This window comes from Spodoptera frugiperda, chromosome 20 (assembly GCF_023101765.2).
Source record: "Spodoptera frugiperda isolate SF20-4 chromosome 20, AGI-APGP_CSIRO_Sfru_2.0, whole genome shotgun sequence".
In the NCBI taxonomy this organism is placed as follows: Eukaryota; Metazoa; Arthropoda; class Insecta; order Lepidoptera; family Noctuidae; genus Spodoptera; species Spodoptera frugiperda.
Window position 1 is genome coordinate 2,967,928 of NC_064231.1, and position 22,317 is coordinate 2,990,244.

The 22,317-nt window shown below is 35.6% G+C and overlaps 2 protein-coding genes across 2 annotated transcripts; one reads left to right on the top strand and one right to left on the bottom strand.

The window, feature by feature from the left end:
- The first annotated feature begins 188 nt into the window (after positions 1-188).
- LOC118262148 (pre-rRNA-processing protein TSR1 homolog) lies at positions 189-5,538 on the top strand. The gene is made up of 9 exons (XM_050701344.1): positions 189-400; positions 475-745; positions 1,821-2,562; positions 2,749-3,261; positions 3,629-3,895; positions 4,091-4,180; positions 4,381-4,488; positions 4,849-4,969; positions 5,343-5,538. Exons 1-9 carry the CDS (start codon positions 304-306, stop codon positions 5,495-5,497), a joined length of 2,364 nt encoding a protein of 787 aa, XP_050557301.1. The 5' UTR covers positions 189-303; the 3' UTR covers positions 5,498-5,538.
- A 1,693-nt stretch (positions 5,539-7,231) lies between these two features.
- Positions 7,232-19,067, bottom strand: LOC118282389 (dnaJ homolog dnj-5). The gene is made up of 9 exons (XM_050701343.1): positions 17,292-19,067; positions 16,735-16,901; positions 14,404-14,524; positions 11,475-11,628; positions 10,855-10,979; positions 10,310-10,412; positions 9,691-9,792; positions 9,486-9,595; positions 7,232-9,170 (listed from the first exon to the last, which is right to left on the bottom strand). The coding sequence occupies exons 1-9, from the start codon at positions 18,872-18,874 to the stop codon at positions 9,032-9,034; spliced, it is 2,604 nt and encodes an 867-aa protein (XP_050557300.1). The 5' UTR covers positions 18,875-19,067; the 3' UTR covers positions 7,232-9,031.
- Positions 19,068-22,317: the final 3,250 nt, after the last annotated feature.

The following is a 22,317-nucleotide window of genomic DNA, read 5'->3' on the forward strand; positions in this document are numbered from 1 at the left end:
AAGTCTCTTGGTTATCCAGGGATACTTTGTATTACTTTTTGTTACTGTAATTATTTTTTACACTAGTAATTTTTTAAAATTTTGAATGGAGCATTTCGATTTCTTTGTCAGTCGAGAATATTTTTTTGTTCCTTGAACAAATCGAGAATATTATTCCAATTTTTATTCTCTCTTGTACAATCCGTCATTGTCATGTCACTGTCAAACGTAACGTCAAAGTCACATTTTCAATTTATACCGCACCGCCATGCGGTTGTAATATTAGTAAATAATTTCAGTTTAATGCATTTCTAATCAACAAAAATGCAGCAAGCACATCGTGCAGGAAATCTAAAGCAGAGCAATAAGGCTCACAAATCACGTCATCGTTCCAAACGCGGTATTTCAGCGGCAGTAAAAGGTTAGTAACATTTGTTTTTAGTGATCGTTATTTTCAGTTGTTTTACAAAACTAAATGATGAATTAAACCTGCAGGTAAAGTAAATGTGAAGGAGTTTGTAAGGCGTAATCGTCATATTTTGAAGAAAGAGGAGCGTCGTCATCAGGCTCTTCAAATCCGGAAGAATAAACGAGAAGAGGTACTGTCGAAGAAACGCGCTCTTGGCGGTTCTCGTAATCCGCCGTTCTTGGTATGTGTGGTGCCGCTGAACGCACAGTTAGATGTCAAGTCTGCTCTTGTTATACTGAAGACATGTTCGGAAGGAGCCGTGGTTACTGAGTCTTCAAAAGGCATCCTTCACATTGGGTAAGTTTACAGACAAAGTTAACTAATTACTTTATAAACAACTAGCTTCTAACAGCAGCTTAGCCCGCGATCCCAATAAAAAAGTATCCTATATCCCAAGTCAGCTCATACTCTCTCTGTATACCAAATGACAATGCCAGAATCTCTATAGAGCTTTGCCCCACTAAAAAACTATATTGTACAGGCATGCCAAATGTAGCATTCTATTGCTGCTCTATTAGTGATAACTAAAAACATGATTAAAAGCCTTTAGAGCTTGCGGTTTCTATATAAATCTAAGAACAAAATATTACATTTAGGTTAGGTACCAGTTTAGATTCATTGCAGTTATAATGGTAGAAATAATTAAATTAAGTGCTTTATATTATTACAATGCTATCATAGGGTGTTTAGCTATGAAAGGCAGGGATGTTATCACCAATATCACCTTTAGTAATCCTACTTTTAATTCATAGTCATAACGAAACAACAATGTAAACAGAACAGACAGAGCGAATGTCAAATAATGACTTTTTGGACATAACTGGCGCACGCACGCCAATGACGTTTCGTTACATTTAATCACTAATGTTCAAACATGAAATAATAATTAGAATATGCATTCATTATAATATATATTATAAAAAAATTAAATTAACTAACAGTATGTATTAAAACCAAATTCATATTAAAATCCGTACACGTTACATTAATATTTTTTTTTTTATTGAATAAATCGTTTTCTTTCTCGTGTATGCGTACTAAGAAACGCAGATGATCGCCATAGGAACAGAAAATAGGCCTTGGGTTTTTTTTAATTCTTTTTATTTCCTACTTTTTATCCGCAACTTTATCAGAATAATTATTAAGTAACCAAGGGTCCTATTTTCATTGCATAAATTTTGATTAATTTACTTTTCTTGTACTTTTATGAAATTGAGTGGGGCAGGATCTGGCATTGTCATTTTATTAAAATCCCTTCTGTAGATTCAGAGTGATGAGTAAACAAACATCCAAACAAACAAGCTTTCACATTTTAGAGTATTAGTATGATATTTGGACTGACAGTTCCTAATATGTAAATTTAATGTTACAGGTTACCAAACTTCAAGCAGAGGTTTTCATTCATATGCCCCGAGGTGAACAATGACTTCGCTCTACTGGATGCTCTCAAAGTTGCAGACACTGCTCTCTTTGTCACCTCAGCACTGGACGAGCCAGTGGATGAATGGGGAGAGAAAGTACTAGCTTTATCCATGGCCCAAGGAATGCCCACACCAATAGTAGCTACAATGGACATAGAAGGTGTAAATCCCAAAAAGCGCACAACTGAAAAACAAAATGTACAAAAGCTTGTCTCAAAATGGCTTCCAGAAGAAAAAGTTATGCAGCTAGATAAAAGTTCTGATGGTCTGAACGTGTTACGTAGAATCGGTAACCAGAAACGTAATATCATACATCATAGAGAAAAGAGACCGTATATGTTGGCTGAAGAGGTTGAATTTGTGGCTGACAGTGAGGGTGAACATGGTACTCTTAAGATTAGTGGATACTTACGAGGTATGCCATTGAATGTTAATGGGTTAGTGCATATAACTGGACTGGGAGACTTCCAAATGTCAAGGATTGATGGCCTAGAAGACCCTCATCCCTTGAACTTGGGTAAGGAGAATACAAAATCGGATGACACTATGGAAGCTGAAGTTACTAAGGTCTCAGTGCTGCAAGTTGCTGATCCGGCTAAACAAGAGAGTCTAGTCTCAGAGAATGTTCCCAATCCTATGGAAGCTGAACAAACATGGCCTACCGAGGAAGAAATTGAACAAGCTAATTTAGAGGTAAGTGTAGTTTAAGTACATCTTGCATGCAGTTTCATGCGAGATATAATGTATTTTCTATTGTGTCTTATACACCGGTAATCTGTAAAATGCAAGTGTAACCACTTTCATTTTACAGAAACTGGGAACTTAATTGTAGACTGTAGTTCAAAACAAAGATTTAATTTCTTTCTCTCTTCTCCACAGACTAAGTTAAAGAAAGTGAAAAAGGTTCCTAAAGGTTGGTCAGACTACCAAGCGGCTTGGATTGTCGAATCTGACGCTGAAGGCGACGACGACGATGGCAGCGAGAGTGATGGACAAGATGAGGATGAGGAGTTCATGTCTTGTGAGGAAGATGAATCTGATCAGGAACAGAATGCCGAGGACAATGACTTCGAGTCCGTAACAGAGTCAGAAGTAGGACCCACAGATGAAAAGTATGATGCAACTATAGATGCTTATGAAGAACACGAAATGCTGCAGAAACTCGCAGCAGCCAAAGAAGATCAGCAATTCCCTGATGAAGTAGACACTCCTCAGGATGTACCAGCTAGGGAAAGGTTCATGAGATACAGGGGTTTGGAATCGTTTAGAACTTCGCCTTGGGATCCTAAAGAGAACTTGCCTGAAGATTATGCTAGGATATTCCAGTTTGAGAACTATGACAGGACTAGGAGGAGGGTTTTCAAGGAGTTGGAAGATAGCTTGATTAATATGGTAAGTTACAATAATACTCTAGTCCTATTCTAAATGTAAATGCAATTTAATTAGGAATGCCACAGGGTACAATACTTGGACCACATGCTATTTAATTAGGAATGCCACAAGGTACAATGCTTGGACTACATGTTATTTAATTAGGAATGCCACAAGGTACAATGCTTGGACTACCGCAGTAATTTATTTCTGTTTTGTGATTAATTTTAAATGGTTTGGTGTTTGAGGGGTCGCAAACGAGAACATTGAGTGAGGAGCTCATGTGTAGGCGGGCAAAAATCAGTGTAACATTAAATGTTTTGTAAATATTTTTATTAATACACTTACAAGCATTCTTAACACTTCAAATAACTATTCTTAATTTCAGTATGGTTTCTACATCACAATTCACGTGAAGGGTGTTCGCCAAGATCTATGGAAGGCATTCCAGGCATCAAACGGTGATGCTCCTCTAGCAGTCTTCGGTCTTTTACCTCATGAGCATAAGATGTCTGTCATGAACGTAGCTCTGAAGCGCACGGGAGCCAGCGATGAGCCAATCAAGAGTAAAGAGAGGTTGATCTTCCAAGTCGGGTACAGGAGGTTCATTGTCAACCCTATATTCAGTCAGCACACTAATGGTGCTAAGCATAAGGTTGGTGTTATTTTAATTAATTACTTAATATTTCGTGTTCAATTTTTTTTTAACCTATTTTCTTGTTTGATTCCTGAGTATTATTTTATTTTTCGATTATCGAAACCCACTCTCTATTATATACCACCCAGCCCTATCTATTCTTTGTAGGAAATATATCTGTGCCAATATTTAACCATATTTTTATTTTTACAGTATGAGAGATTCTTCCAGCCGGGATCGACGTGCGTCGCTTCTTTCTACGCACCGATACAGTTTAGTCCATCTTCAGTTCTATGTTTTAAGGTACAGCTTTGCATTTGTTTCTTTGAAAACCAAATCACACATCATTTTTCCATTTTGGTCCTATGTTCTGTCGGAGTTGTTCTTCTAGAGAGAAAACCTAAATTGTAATGATATACAGTGAAACTTGGTTAAGTGGGACCTGGATAAGTGAGAAACTTCCACAAATTACTTTTACTTAAGTATTTTACCTTTTGTTACAGGAAAAGAAGAACACGAATCTACAGCTATTAGCTACAGGAGTATTATTGTCGTGTAACCCGGACAGGCTTATAATCAAAAGGATTGTGCTGTCTGGTCATCCATACAAGGTAAAGATCAACTCATCAACTATTAACATCGATCAACTATTTATAATGTACCTCTATCTCTTAAAGAATTACATCTCCACTTTTTTACATCCACACTCTCATAAGTTCGGATTGAACTGTTCCCTTAGTACGAGTTTGCTTTACGTTGAACGAAAACGAAACGAGTACTTACGGCGCTGATTGGCCGGTTGTGAATGAATCAACCAATCAGAGCGCCGAACACGTACTTAACTACTTACAATTTTAGATTTCAATATTAAAATTATCAGATTTCAATATTAAAATTATTAGATTTCAGATTTTAAACCCAGTGTAAGACTGCTTCCCCTAATGATATTAATATTTTAATGTTTTTTCCAGGTCCATAAGAAATCTGCAGTTATTAGATTCATGTTCTTCAACCGTGATGACGTCATCTACTTCAAACCTTGCAAGCTAAGGACGAAGTATGGACGCACGGGACATATAAAAGAAGCTTTAGGTATGTTATATTATTTAAAATTAAGTTATTAAAGATTTGTCGTAAACACACACATAGTAGAAGTTCAAACGGAAATAATGCTTTTAGCTTAGGTATAGGTTGCATAGAATTTTCAATCTTTTTTTTTGTATCGTAGCTGCGTTTACAAATATACAAATTCCCATACATAACATAATCAGACCCAGAACAGTTTGTGGATCATAGTTGTTCCGTACGGAATTTAAAATCGCAACACATTGCCCTAATGTAGTTACAACAGTAAATTTTACCCGCCTTGCGTTTAGAGAGAAGTCCTAAGTCTTACCTCTTTTTAAGAGTATGTCCTTTACGTTTTATTTAATCCTATAAAACTAATATACTTACTTTTCTACAGGTACTCACGGCCACATGAAATGTGTGTTCGACGGTCAACTAAAGTCTCAAGACACATTGCTACTAAATCTATACAAACGTATGTTCCCTAAGTGGACGTACGAAAACTGCATTGTCACCGATAGAGACGCTAAGGATACTGACATGATGGACTAGATCTTAACGTGTAGAATGTAAATAAACATCAAATTATATAATGTTGTTTTATTTTAAAATAATTGTCACTGTTTTACTTGTAACATCGAATATATAAAGTTTTTGACGACATAAAATAGATAGAAATGATTCATTAATAGGCAGGCGGAGCTACGGAGTGCATAGCAGGTTTACCGGGGTTCTGGCTCGAAAAGCAGGAGTAGGAACGGGGTGGTTTTTAGTCAGTAAGAGTCTGACATTCACTCTCGCGTCGCCTCAGGCGAGAGAAGTCATTGGATGACTTTCCCCCTCAAAAAAATGACCTATCATACCACCAAGCTACACCCATCACTTGCCTGGTTTTAGAATTCTTCCTTTTCCGAAAACATCCAACCCTGGTTTTCCGCCAATAATTATTTACCACAGTTTACCTAACTTTTATTATAATACACAAGTTCAGTGTTGTTAAAAACATTTTTTGGAACCCACTTTTCCCAATCACTTCCACCGTGTCCCTCAATTTGAAATATGCTTTTTAACCCCCGACGCAAAAAGAGGGGTGTTATAAGTTTGACGTGTCTGTCTGTCTGTCTGTCTGTCTGTCTGTGGCATCATAACTCCCGAACGGATGCAGTGATTTCAATTTAGTTTTTTTCGTATTAAAGGGGACTTATGTGCGAGTGTTCTTAGACATGTTTGATGAAAATCGGTTGAGCCGTTTTAAAGTTATGGGCGGTGAAAGTAACGTAAGCGGGAGATTAACCGAAGGTCTGCAATTTGAAAATGTTTTATTTCTTAAAAACTAATAATGATATCTCGTTCAAACCAATTTTCGTTGTTAGTTTCCATTGAAATCTAGAGCATATATTTTTTTCAGTTTTCTCACTCTCTTATTTTAAAAGTTAGAGGGGAGGGATACACATTTTTCCACTTTGGAAGCGTCTAACTTTCAAACGATTGATTTTGACGAAAAGTGGTTATAGGAACCTTAATGTCTTTTTTAAAGACCTATCCATAGACACCCATCACGGATATGTAAGCTGAAAAAAAATATTTCTTACCTACCTATAAAAAGTATAAAATAAAAAATTAAATTAAAAATTTAAAAAACCCCCGACACAAAAACTTAATTTCCCTTTAAAAAGTAAAAAATAATAAAAGAAACCTAATCTTAAAAAATACGTCGCGTTGGGGGACCGCATGAATACGGACCGCACACCGCCGCCCGCGCCGCTATATTTCTATTTTCTGCGTTATAGTTAAGTACTTAAACATCAATTTACTTTAATGTTAGAAGTAAGAAATAATTAGGAGCGGTCCCCCAACGCGACGTATTTTTTAAGATTAGGTTTCTTTTATTACTCTTTTTACTTTTTAAAGGGAAATTAAGTTTTGTGTCGGGTGTTTTTTAAATTTTTAATACCATGACTTCTAGTAGGTATCAGAGATATTGCAAGATTTTCATGTGAAGTAGGAATAATATTCCATCCTCGAAAATCGTTAATTATTATCAGAACATTATTGAGATTATAAATATATGGGCTTTATAAATGGGCTCGTTTCAGGCCTCTTACCTTATCCCTTTTTAGCTAGAAATATCATCTCAACATCGACAGAGATTAACGAGGGCACCTCTGTTTTTTATTGCCTCTTCAGAGAAGCTAGATAGCTCATTCAAAAATATCTTATTTTTATAATGTTTATCTACACAATAAGCCATATAAGTACTTAGGGGTAAAAAAATAAAATCCAAAATACGTTTCCACATCTTTATTGACACATGAAGCGCGAAGGCCTACTCAGTGAACATCAGGTAGCAATCTCCTCGCTACTAGCCTAACTATAAACCGTAATCTCTAATGAGGCAGTGAAACAAAGTGAAATAATAAAATATTATGGCGTTACAAGTTACTGTAATATCGACAAGGTATATGTGAGATAGGGGAAATTAGCAGACAGGATGACAAAGACAACTCGTAAGTTACCAGTGTCTTGTTGGCCTTTTTAGGGAAGGGGCAATTGATATATCTATATCGAGATTTTCAACAAATATGACAAATTGGTGGATTATTATTTTAAAGAATAACCCTAAACAAAGAGGTTACTAAAATTTCGTACTTTTCAGTTAATTTCCTCTATTTGGAGGTATTGTAAGTAAATAAGACCAACCCAGTTTAATAAAAAATACGCGTCTGTTTTTATTCTTGTCGTTATACAGTAACTTCTAACTTAAAGTTTCAATGTATTACACAAAATATGACTTCGATAGTACAAAAAATAGTGAGTTATTTTAAAATATTAGAAAAAAAAACTCATTTTACTGCATTCTTTACGCGCGTATACGAGCGTTTTATTAAAAACAACGTATTATTATTAATAATTAATAACTATTAATAACGTTATAACGTATGAATGCAAACGTATTGTACTATTCGGTGTGATTAGTGTTATATTGAAAAAAATATTACATAGGTACTTAAATAACGTACATTTAAAATTTATTTTTTTAAAAGAGTATTTTTACGCAGTTCCCGCTGCTTTGTCAAATTGATTCTTATAATCATAGCACTAGAACACATATTGTAATGTAGAAAGAATGGAAACTACTTGGAATTGAAGCATTCAGATATTGGTATTAGGGGCTAAAATTCTATAGTTGTGGCGTATGGTCGAAATATAAAAAACATACCTTATTGGAGCCCTGCAGATGACATATAGACGTTTATTTAATCAAAAAATAATAATTTTATTCTCTAGACTAAGTAATAGCCAGTTAGTGTTGTAGCAATGAACACAATGAAATGATTTTGAACATTTTTAATGTAAAAATTAAGTCGTATTTCAGTATTTCTGAATACTCAAAAGCAAATGTAGATTATTGTAAATTAGTTAGTCGATTAGTCATTTAGTTCATTAGCATAGGGAAAATATCTGAACGTACAATTCCAAGGATAGTTGTCAAAATTGTCAATCGTCAATTTTTTAAAAAAGTAACTGATTTGCCGTGAAGGAGTTGAAACATATTTATTACTAATGACTCGAGTGTTATATTTGATAAAGGTTTGATGGAAATCAGCATTTCGTTTGTCTAATCACAGAGTAAAAATTACTAATTTCCATTAAAACTAAGAAAAAACTTTTACAATATTAACTTCACAATCTCATGTATCACAAAATTAAGCAAATTAAGAATGATAGAAACTAATTAGCTAGCAAAAACTTTGAAATTTATTCTCATCAAAAGTATCTAACCTAGGTATAGGTACGTTAGCGACATTTCATACACATAGTTTTAACGCTTACACAATCTATCCTTCAAGCGCCACCTTAGCCACACAATATTTATTTAGAAATAATTATATTTATAGATCAGTAATAAGGTTTAATTTCTGTTTAATTTATACTTTCTTTATTTGTAAAAGGCAAGTGTTTCACAGTTGGGTACGGCAGGCATGGCCAGCTCGCGTCAAATGCGTTCGATATTTGAATTGCGCGCGAATTCAAGTCTATTTTGACAGCTCGGTTTTTTTTAATTTTTCACGAGAGGCGTTTTGTTTATGCTTTAGGTTTTTTATTGCGTCTCTTTTTAGCGTCCGTGGCGTCGGGCGGCGACTGCTTGGGGCTCGTCGTGTTGGGTGACACGCCCGACTTGCTGTACAGGTTGTTCAAGAACTCTTCAAGGTTAGGATCGTGCCTGGAACCAAGAACATGTTTACACGTTAATAATACTTACATTGAGATTGTTGCGTATTGGTATTTAGTATAGTTTGGCGCAGATCCAAACTTTGAGTTATTATTGAGAGTTTACAAATAAACAACATACGTCGAATTCACAAATACGAGTTTGCTGTTCTATTTATAGGTTTAACACATTGAACGCCGTAGTGGTCACCGGTGACCGACGTTAGCTGAGGATTTGCCTGCAGACAGTTTGCTATTGGCAGTCAAAGACTTAAGCTAATTTAGAATTACTTTTCATAACAAAATTAGGTATTAAATTAGACCTTACCCAGTAGAAGGTCTCTGGTTGATGTCTGAGGCCGCGGCCGCCTTGTTCCCGAGCACGATGCGGTACTGGACCACGTGACAGTCAGGCCTTAACTGCTTCAAGTTCTTTTTCTGTAACAACAAGAGTTAAAACATTACAAATGATAGAATAACGTTAACTTTTTTCCCTTATATTGTGTAGTACATGTTTTATTAGTTAATGTTACCTGACAGCTGGCCCACTGCGTGATCTGGTAGACGGCGCCGTCCATGCAGGCGTAGTACATCACCAGTAGACCCATCATACTCGACTCCGCCCATATGTCGCCCTGGAATACACATCACATGATCATTGTCAACTGGTGTTAGTTGTTTGTTTGTTTGAACGCGCTAATCTCCGGAACTATTGGTCTGATTTGAATAATTATTTTTGAGTTGGATAGTGCATTTATCGAGGAAGGCAATAGGCTATAAAACATCAAGCTATGACCAATAGGAGCCGAGTATAGCGGATGAAACCGCGCAGAAGTAAGGAAGTAAGTAATAAAATGAGGCATGCCTCAATGTGTGTGATTGAACAAAGAATTTTAGTTTCAAAATTCATCACTGAATTAAACAAACAAGCACGCTTTTTAAAAATAACTAAACCATACAAGAGTGTCTAGATGCGCGCGAAATTAGTTGTTTTGTTATAGTGATAAAAATAAAACTAACAAATACACAAAAAAAAATTCTTTGGAAAAGTTGTTTATAATCATGAGTACAATCACGTGTTTAAATATCGTTCACTAATTACCAGACACCCCATGTAATTATTATCGTCTAATTTACAGACTATATAGTTACCTCTTTAGCAGAATGTCTGATCTTGCACTGTACACAGTACCGCGCCGCGTAGCACGGCCGGTCCGTCAGCACTCGCTTGTGGCGACGCCCGCAGTTTGTACATCTATACATCACACAAACACTATGTTATAAACCTGTACGATATATCACCTTTTAGTAAGTCAGTTATAACTATCGTGAGACATACTAAATTAACTAAAAGTCACGTAAATTAATGGACAAAATTTGAATAGGGTAGCGTGACGTCGCTGACACTGCATATGTTGAAAGTCCCTCTCTGACTCAAAATTAGTAGAGCTTTTCTAACCTTAATATATCTACGTGAGCAAACCATAATTTTTTAGTAAGTAACAGAGTTAAAATTAAGATTGGCATCTCTTTACATAAGGTAGAACGATTTATTTGAAGATTTCCAAACTTTTACACCACCTTTAACACACACACACACATGTGCATGTGAACCTGTATCTTTGTAATCGCACCCGCTATAGGAGAAAATCCTAGCGTATGGCAACGTTTAAAAAGAATGTAACAGCAATAAAGACCTGATAGTATTGGCTGCGAACTCCATCTTGTCATGTAGCTGCGCGAGTAGCTGACTGAGCTCGCTCCATGCCGCCTCCACGTGCCGGGACTCTAGCGCACGACGCTCGTACGCTTCTCTACGCTCCTGTTACAAATATGAACATTATACCTATGAATATCCCGTGCGTGCGGCGTGCGCCTCAAAGAGCCATCATATCACCACAGATGGGGCTGCGGACTACCTAGCGGGTTTACTGGGGCTCCGGCTCGAAAAGCAGGAGTACAGGAACGGGGTGGTTTATAGTCCGGAGCTGCGGACTACCTAGCGGGTTTACAAAAAAAGTGGTTTGTTGTCCTGTTTACGAAAAGCAGGAGTAGGAACGGGGTGGTTATTAGTCAGTAAGAGTCTGATCCTCTCGCCTCGCCCAAGGCGGGATGGATCATTGGATGATTTTCCCACCTCAAAAAAAAAGTCTATTCAATTGACAATATACGGTTGTTTAACGTGTCTACACAAAAATAAACTTAAATGCATCTTAACAAGACTCAAAATACCTTAGCAGCACTTTGATTGAATTAACTGTAGTTACAATTACTTTTCGTGCCAAAGGTTTTTGAATACAAAGCAAAATGAACTTACCGGCTCCCCAATAAGGTCGAAAGCGTGTTGTAGTATTTTGAAAGCCTCTTCAGCGCCGGGCTGTTGGTTCTTGTCCGGGTGCACGAGGAACGCTTGCCGTCTGTAGTAGCGCTTTATTTCCTCGTCTGTGCATGTCACACTTACACCCAATATACTGAAAAAAAATAAATTACAATGTCAGAATAGGCAAATACTCCATACGTCTACTCAACTTTATTGTAACGTTCGTGAAACATACTAAATTAATTAGTATGCTGTCGGCTTACAAACGTAATGAGTATGAGCCTCTAGCATGGCTTGAAACTAGTGGAATTCCTCGTCAAACAATTAAGTGAGTAAGCCGATAACATAATAATTAATCAATATTTCTTTTAAAATTTTTGAGTTTTCATCATCACTTAATTAGGAAAATGTATCTTTATCGTTAACGTCACTTATTATAAAAACACAAGTTTAACTCTACGTCTGTCTACGATAAATTCAAAAACCACTGAACCAATTTCAATATAATTATTACACAATGGAAACTTAATTGCGATAATTATAAATAGATTGAGTATCACAAGCAAAGCTAGCAGTAAAAGTGATATTATGCATTTAGATTGATAGTTTGACTAGGTCGACTCTAAACACCAGGTTGAATAAAATTCTAGCATAATTTTAGGTTTTTTTTTAAAGTGTCTAAGAGCCGTGTTTCGGCAAGAATGGGTCGGCTTAACCGGAGTGATACCACGGCCTCACAAAAAACCGACATGAAACAACGCTTGCGTTTCGTTGGGTGAGTGAGGTTAACGGAGGCCCAATTCCCCCCTTCCCAATCCCCGATTCCTCAAACAACCCTTAAATTCCTAACCACCAGAAGGCCGGCAAGGCAATTGTAACACCTCTGGTGTTTCGGGTGTCTTTGGGCGGCGGTGATTGCTTACCATCAGGTGATTCATCATTCGTTTGCTCATTTACCGGTTTATTCCATAAAAAATAAACATGATTTTGGAATAGATCGATAGTATTTTCCTCAATTCGGACACCGTATACGACCAACAAAATTAAACATCGGTAGATTTAGGAACAAGAAGGACTTTTAAGGCATTCTTAAATAAAAAGAAGGTTATATTGTTTAGCAGATAATTAACACCATGCTTCAATATTATTACGTAATTTGTTACTATGTATGAGTTACAACATTGATATTGTTTTCAGAATTATTATACAATATGGCACAATTAGATTACGGGAGGCATGATAACGAGCGATACGGTTTATTGCTTTGCAAATTAGTAGATTATTAAACCAATGCGGTTAAAATAACTTAGTTGCAAGAGATAGCAAGTCATATTAAATGTTATTATCAATTATACACTGATGCATTTATAGCCTCATCTAGCTATTTGAAATATTGACGTGTAAAAGTGTTATTTTATAACCTATTTACAGAAATAAATATCATTTATCATTATAGGATGTCTGTAATATGCAAGTTTAGGATTATTCTAGTCCAATTATTTGTTTATAATGCTAGCGAGTTTGCTCGCGTCCAATAAGTGATTTTACTCAAATTATTCCACGGAAACGTAATATAAGGAAGAATGATAGTCTATTTGTAATTTCCGACTATTTGTCACTGGTTAAATCTGTTTAAAATTGGCCTGAAAGCCTTTTGACGATATTGGTAGTAAAAAATATTTTTTATAGGATTACAAATACAATGAATAACTGCAGAGAACGAGGTTAGTAGCACTATGAATACTTATTGTGTAGTTATTACAATGGCATTTTCCTCACATTATTTTCTAGCGACATTTTTGTAAATATCCCCGACAGACACTGACTACTACTTCTCCCAACCAGTTGATGTTTGGCACGTATTTTTTTAATATATACATTTTTTTAAATAAACGTTGCTACGAATTAGGATTTTCTCCTGTATAGTGGGTGCGTTTACAAACACATGACACCCAAACCCAAAACAAGAATTTGTTGACACAAAGAGTTGCTTCGTGCGAGAATCGAACCGCGGCAACAGTGCAGTCTGGATTCAGCAGTAATGTAAATACATACATATGTACTATGATTTTTCCAAAATGCCAACGAGAATAAACTCCTGAAAAGGTATAAATAAGTCTACCCATACATTTAAGGCATGGTTTACATAAACTGCGTATATATTTATCGCAACATATATATGTAAAGTCCCCGAGGACTATATATTATGACGTTAGTTAGCGGTCAGAAGCAACATACATCATTATATGTTATAGTTAGTAATGCCAATGACACTGATAACAGGTCGTTGCACCACCCCAGTCATAGTATCTAAATGCAGATTGAATTTATATTTGGATTTCAAAATATAATTATTGGTTTTGATATCAATGTAATGTTAGTGTTGATATTTAGTATCAAGTTAATATTTATGTAAAATGGTAGCATGGGGATGATGTGTTGGTGTGCGAGCTACTTAGTAACGATGGACAAGATTTTAGGTTGAAGCAAGTCAACATTTCATTAGGGTTTTCTTTTTATATGATACTAACAACTGGCCCCAGCTTCGCATGGGTACAATGGTGATATATTATGCATGTATTATACAGATAAACCTTCCTCTTGAATCATTCTATCTAGTAAAAAAAACGCATCATAATCTCTCTCGTCAAACTACGCAACGGCTTAGTTTTAAAGATTTAAGCATACAAAGGGAGATAGGGACAGAGAAAGCGACTTTGTTTTATACTATGTAGTGATATCGTAAATAATAATGTAGTAGGAACGAATATTTAGGCTTATTGTTAATAAGTTCAGCTCTATCACTACAGATGAATAACTTATCCGGTTAAGAATGAGTGCACTAGAGCACCTATTTATCATTATTTTTTATTAAAGAATGAACTTTAACATAATGTATTAAGCTCTATATTCAAATGTAAGTTACCTGTAAGGATCTTTTCCTTTGCATGCTAGTAGTCTCTTCATAGCTTCTTCCCCAGTAGCAGGCAAAGGTATGTTCGCGTTCAGCTTTGTCGAATCATTTCCATTGTCCGTTTCTAATTCCACTGTAAAAAATAGAAGGAGACATACAAATACATATAATCTCTTAATTTTTATATTACATTATACCTATTTCTACCATACAATAACGTTACCTACTAGTATCGATTTCTTTTTAAAACGTTTCCCCATACTAAGATTTTGTCTTGTGTCGTAGGTGCGTTTAGAAACATACAAGTTCACATACACATGACACCCAGACCCGAAACAACAATTTGTGCATCACACAAAGAGTTGCTCCGTGCGGGAATCGAACCCGCTACACGTTTCACGGCAGTTAGTTACTCAGATTGTAACATAAATCTTGATAGATTGTAATAATATGATGACGGATTGTAATATAAATCTTGACAGTGACAATAAATATCAATGCTATAGCAGTATAGGTTACATGGGTAAACAGAATAAAGGTCCTGAATAGGAAATATCAAATTAATTGATGTACTTATATCCTGTGCATATTATGTACATTTGTTACCACTTGTAGTGGATTTTGACGATGTATTGTTTTCCTTCAAATCCAGTTTTGCATTAGTTTGCAATACCTATACATATATTAAACTGTTGTGTCATATATTTTTCCTTGTTGTCGATATGAAACAAATACCACAAAGTTTCGACATTGTACAAAATAAGGAAAACTATAAATAAACACTAGTTTCAACAAGTTTAGTTTTATCAAATTATTACAGTACCTAAATAGTGCTGTCCTAATGTTTTAAATGTAGGTAACAGGGTGTATATGTTACTATAAATAACTTTCATTCAAATTCACTTTTCAACAAGTACATAGAAGATATCTATTTATGTAAATTAAACAGACCATTGAGTTGACTTCGAATATATCGAATTGACGATTACAGAATATCCTTATTTAATACAGGTCTTATTAAACCTTAATAAGTTAGATGACTATTTTTTATTTTAATGTTCGTGTTCTAGATTATTTTAAAATATTAGCCACGTATTTTTTATTTTCTTATCGAAACAAATACTTTCAGACATATATCGATTTGAAATATCGCGTAACGTCACTTCTAGGTACATTTTATACGTAGAAAGGACGTATTTGCTCCCTCTCCTAATCTTATATGACAAAATAAAAAAATACGTGTCCAATATTTTTTCATTGCCTAACTGACGGACTAAATAGATTTTTAATTTTCATACCGTAACTGTAAAAAAATATATTTCAAACTGAAGTTTCTACAACTGGCCTAGAAAGTACATAGTATGATAAATATGATAATATTATTGTGAACATATGCTAATACTAGCCGAGTAATTAGCGAGTAAAACGGTTTATCTAGAGAAAGACTATAATAATTTATAATAATGTTTTTATAACTGTACCGAGTTCTTCACAAATAGGTACACAACAATGTAGCTTTTTCCTGTTATGTACCTATTTTTGTTTTATATACAAGTTTGACAATAAACATGTCATTATTTCCTAAATGGTGGTTTGGTGACAAAATTCTATTTATAAATCTATACTAATATATTACATAGTGGTTTGTTTGAACATGCTTATCTTCGGAAACACTGGTTCGAATAGAATATATTTTTTACATTTACCTAGGAAGGCTATAAGTATAAAACATCACACTACAATCAATATGAACCAAGCAGAATGGGTGAAACTGCGTGGATGTAGCTAGTATTATACTATTGGAATGCTTACAATGATTTTGTTCCTAAAACAAACACATAACTATCCCACAGGTGATTTGATTCCTTGATAATCTTCTATTCTAGATAATACAATGCACCATGCTTTCTATTACATCATCAATAATAATAAGGCGCGTGGCTCAAATACCTAGCCTATTGTTTTTTTTCATTTATTTATTATACAAAAGAAAGAATTAAGTAAATAATATCACTATAAATTTATGGTTGAATGGTAAAGTATGCCAACTGGTATTATTTCATAAATAATCCAAAATACATATTTGTTTCTTTTATTAAGTTTTAGATTGATCTAGAGATTTTGTTTTCACATCATATCAATTGCCTATGCAACTATTGCCCTAAGGTTTGTACTGACATGCAGAAAGATTGAGCATTAATCACCACACTTGTTAAATGCCTAAATGCTTGTGGTTGGCGATTCCAAACTTATAAAATAGACATTCAGATCAGCTATATTTTTCATGTATTAACTCTTGTATATTAAATTGTTAACATAAAGTTTAAATTAATAAAAACATACCCTTTTTAAACCATTTCAGTTTCCGCCAGAATCCTAGCTTGGTGTGTCCAAATTTTCTGTCGATGTATAAAAAGTATTTGTTGTCACTGAGCTTGCTCATCCAGTCCTTGGTGCTGCGCCATACTGCTTGAGAACTCACATAGGTCTGTGTGAACACTGAAGTGCATCTGAAAATAAAGGATTCGGTTAATATCATGTTACTTTAAGGTTTTTAGGAAGGTATTAATGTTGAATGGTTATGTTTGTTAGGTCTTCCTTGTCAATCAATGGTCATAATCATACTTTTTCCATGGGGTTAAGCAATGCATACATAATAATAGATAATATGGATGAATTGTTTTGCTGGATTGATTTGTAATACAAATCTGTTTCATTAACCACATCTTAAATATTTGTCCCAGGATTTAACAATGTTAATACACAGGCCATAAAAAAAAAAGTAACTACTAGTTACTTTAATTACTACATTATTTAGTATTTGCCTTAAGTAATTTGTAATGATGTTCATAGATAGCAACTAACTAGTAAAATAAATGCGCATTTAAGATAAAACTTACAAATCAAATGACAAATGGAAACTCATGCGGCATATATCTGATAGTAGATACATGAACCACACAAGAGCCTTCCAGGTTGCTCCACCCCAGTGCTCCAAATAATTCTGTGCTAACCCTAAGTAGCCTGGTTTGTTCCTCCTAAGCTTTGAAAGATTTTTCTTCTTGTCCGGCAGAGGCTTTGTGACCTTATGATAATTACGTCCATCCTTCTTCTTTTTGGCTTTCCCACTTTCACCCTGGCCTTCCTGGATAACAAACTGCAGCTGATCATCTTCCTCATCCAACTTAAATTCATCATCCTCCATGGCTGCATGCTTGTCTGAACCCTTTGATTTACTGTCTGATTTCTTTTCCTTTTTCAATGGCTTCTCCGGATTCTCAATGAATACAAACTGGCTCTCACTGTCGTGTGTGTAGCCAGACTCTTCTTCATTAGTAATGTCGTCCAGAGATGACCATTTACGAGAAATATTATTGCGTTTGTTCTTAGACTTCTTGTTTGGCTTCTGACGCTTCTCATTGTCATCAGTGTTGATGTCTCCGGACTCACTGCCAGAAGATATAGTGTTTGTGTTCTGTTTCTTCTCACTCTTGTGTTTGTTGTCATCCTGTTTAATGTTAGTTGGCTTCTCGGGCTTAGAGTTTGTTTTATTATTCAATGGCTTGGTTTCTATATTCTGAGGCTTCACTTTACGAGTTGTCTCAGTTGGAGAAGTGTTTTTAGTATTCTTAGCTAACACATCAGAGTATGATGGGCGCATCGGTTTCACTTCAGCTACAATCCGCTTCTTATTGCTAGTGTCAGCAAGGGGACTGTTTTCATTCCTTTTTGGTGAATTTTCTACCTTTATAGGTTGGTTCTTTGGAGGTTCTATTACAGGGTTGTTTGTAAGAATATTCATGTTTGATGCATCTGGATGATTGAGCGGGTAATTCTGTCCAAATGGGGAGTATGTGCCAGTTGAATTAGGCTCCAAATTACCCAACAAATCTTTAAGAAAATTAGATGTAGGGGACTGACTGGTCACATTTTCAGGGTAAGTTGTTTGGTTAACAGTTGTTGGAGGTGTGTGGACATTGTTATTGTTCATAGCAAAGTCTTGGTTTAGGGTAAACATGTGCGACGGCTGGGGCATCTGTAGGGGGATGTCGCGCACTCCCTGGTTGTGGTTGAAGAGTTCATACTGACCGGCCGACATTGGGAATATAAGCTGTTGATTGTTCTCGTCGTAAAACACACGCACTGACTGACCATTACTCAGTTTGAGCATAGCGTTACCGTAATTTTGATTGGCGCGAGGAACGTTAGGCATGTTTGTGAAAGGAATCTTCTCATCTTTATTGGCGGCGGCATCGCCAGTCTGCACGTTGTAAGCGTGTTTGTTCAAATAAACTTCATTGCCGAAACTCGGGTTGACGTAAATACTATTATCGTTCATGACACTCGGGTTGGGCGAGATCTGTGGCGGTTTTCTCTCATTCAAAGCATCAGGTACACAGTTTCCAGCGGTTTCCGCATGATAGTTCCATGTATTGTGCTTCATATCGTTGTATATTGGATCATCCTTAGGCGACCTTGCCATTTTTGGTTACTTTTCAATGAACACAATAAACAGGAACACTACACTAGTGCACTTAAAACTGTGGTATATAACTCAAGGATTTAACATTTTAATATTTTATAGATAAAATCGGAGAATATGTTGTTAAAACGTGGATTATAATTTTATTGACGATTTGACGCTTTTCGCATTTTTAATCACAGACTATAAATTTCTGTTTGACGTTTTCGAAATGCGCAGGTATTCTCGGCAAGCTGACAGATTGAGCGTAAATTCTATGCAGTCAGACTGATGCATTTAACAAAACGTGATTTCAAACTTTTATAAATATATAATTCGTTAAGTAATTATTATTGTAACACAATCGTATAATTTTAAAATCTTATTTCAGAAAACGGCGAAGCAAGCTCAGCATTAAATATAATGTTTATTTTGATCATGTATGGTAGCGCCACCGCATCACTTAATAATGGCAGAAATACATTACCGTGGCGTTCCGTGTCGTAGCGAAGTGGCCACCATTGGGCTGCAAGCATTTGACGTTGGCACGTGGCACGACATGACATGCAGGTGTGTCTTTAAATGGTCTCTAACCGTAACAATACAGTAAAGCTCCATATTCGCGGGGTATGCGTTCCGTAAATATGCCGCGAATACAGAAACCGTGAATATGGAATGGTAATTTGTATAGGGTTATAGGGGATACGTTCCTAGATGACGAAATTAAGAAGCAAATAGTAGATAAAAAAAATGTTTAATTGAACTTTCTGATCATACAGATTGCCTGATGATAATATTATTATCATCAGGTTTAGGTCACACTAGGTTTAGGCAGAAGTCACAATCTAGACGTAGCTGTAATAAGGTCTATTTTGTTTTTTTATCCTTCTACTAACGCGTTTACAAAGGATAGCGAATGTATTTTTTTATGTTACGCACCGATATTTCGATTCGATCCGCGAATAAAGAAATTTTAGACCGCGAATATGGGAATTGGGTCACTTTTTCAATCCGCGAATAGTGAAACCGCGAATGAAGGAAGCGCAGACTGTTAAAATGATTAAAATATAAATTGATTTTTATCACCAAGTTTATTCTGTTCACCTTTTTAATAAGGATAGATAATAATTGCATAACTCCTTTCACCCTGGCCCTAAGTCTAATGTCCTAAATAAAGATTATTTTGGCTTTGGTACGGTAAGGTACGTTACCATTCAAATATCAGGGGGTTTGAACAATTTTACTTGGTTGTTTATTACTTATTTTTTTCCGCCAGTGCTTAGGTACCAACTCCTCACACAAAAATAAGTAAGACCACTCTAAACTGAATAATTGAATCCTTAATAAAATCTTTGTCTCTGGAATGGTAACTTATCTGCTTTTGAAAATAATTTGGTAATTTACAACATCTTAGTTGCCTATCTAATAACTAAATTGCAATAACATTGACTTTGGAAGTGTTATAGGTAATATTTTATGATCGTTTGCCTATTGGTAAGCATAAAATGATTCGAGGAGATTTGTGAACTAGTTACAGCGGCTCAAAATAAATAACAAGTAGGTAAGATAAGTATGCAACGACTTGGCCGATCGTCTTTTTTCAAAGGTTAAAATTAGAACAGCCACCAAAAATGGAATTAGATAGTTAATTATATAAAGTTAGTCTTAATGCCACAACCAACTCGATTTATTTCACTAGTAAACATCGTTTATAGCCAAGGGAGACGTAGGTGTCCCTACACTGAGCAGATGTTGCGCATGGGGCCCAGTAGTAGGGTTGATGCCGACCCGGAGCTCCGGTTCGAAAACGAAAACAGGAGTAGGAACAGGGTGGTTTTAGTCAATAAAAGTCTGACACTATCTCTCGTCTCGCCTATGACGTGAAAAGTCATTGGATGATACCCCTTAAAAAAATGCATTTTATGGTAAATCATTGTTCTAGTTATGGTGTTTTTTTAAGAGGGGAAAATCATCCAATGGCTTCTCTCGCCTTAGGCAAGGCGAGAGGGAGTGTCAGACTTTTAGTGATTAAAGCCACCCCGTTCCTTCTTCTGCTCTTCGAGCTGAAACCCTGGTAAACCCGCTAAGTAGTCCGCAGCTCCGGTAGATATGCTGCTACAGATCTAATAGTCTCTAGTTATGAGGTAGGCCTCGTTCTGGTACATCAGCAATTAATTCGTCTGTTGGCCGTGTCGATGCAGTCAGTACCCTTTTTGCTCAATTACCATAACAAACCTTGAAACCAATACATGAACCTAATATCAAATAACGAGTAATTTCATTGATTTTGTACGATACATAATTACCTATGCAACTTATTGGCGGTTAGGCAATATAGGCAGGATATTTTTTATTATACTTAAGTATTTTATATTGCTACTAGCAAACCCGGCGAACTCCAATGATTTTCCCTTTTTTCTGCTTTTCTCTTGAAACTTTTCCTGAATTTTCTTTTACTATAAACCTCACAGAGCCTGAGACCTCACGAGATTCTTGCGTTCTGGAGTTATAGCGTCAGGAAGGAAAACCCGGCTTATATTTTTATATAATAGATTAAGGCTTGTGCCACTACCACAACTGGCCTTTATGCATCTGTAGGTACCAAGGTACCAACGTGCATCCTTTGGAAAAGGTTGCTCTAGTACCTACCTAATCAAGCAAAATTCTGTTTGAAAAATCTTTCAATTGCAGACATGTCTTCAATTTGCCGAACGTACGACACTGTTTTCAAATCTTTATAATATGCTAATGTTATGATATGAATCTTCACTTTATTAAAAAAAAACATTGGTTGCAAACACAACACCTACCTACTTGAATCACAAAACTAGGCACTCTAGATTCCAGTCTTAGGTATTGACAATAAAATACCTACATAGTAAAGCTTAGTACACTACCGCTGTAGCGTAGTAAAAACAATTTAGGATAAAATATTCAACAAAAAATGACAAAAAAAGTTAAAGCGCGAGTAGTACAACCACCTCGACGAATGATCCGTTACAAATAATCAAATACTGAACTTAACCTTACATTTTTTTTCGGCCATCGCAATCAATAGGCTGTACCGGTCACATTTTGTTGCGTTTTTTTTAAACGTCCTTTAACTGTCAAGTGCCAAATGAAAGCGATTTCAAATGTCATTGGAGTTTCTTAATTACTCTGAATTGAAAATTCGCATGTTCAGTTAGTATTTTGCTAGAATATTGACCTTCTAGTTTTCTAGGCTTATGTCATGTTACCACGAGAACCTACTAAGGTTTGCACTTTTATTTTGTGAGGTCAAGGTTGGTGATCTATGGTTCATCGATGCAGGGGCACTAAACCGCCATGAATTCGTCATGGACAGTAAATTATTTATCAAGATGTTATATTTTTTATTAGTCAGATATCTAAAATCTGAATTCAAAAGTATACTTGATAGGTTTTCGTCACATTGCTCTAATTAATCAACTGATTTTATTTGG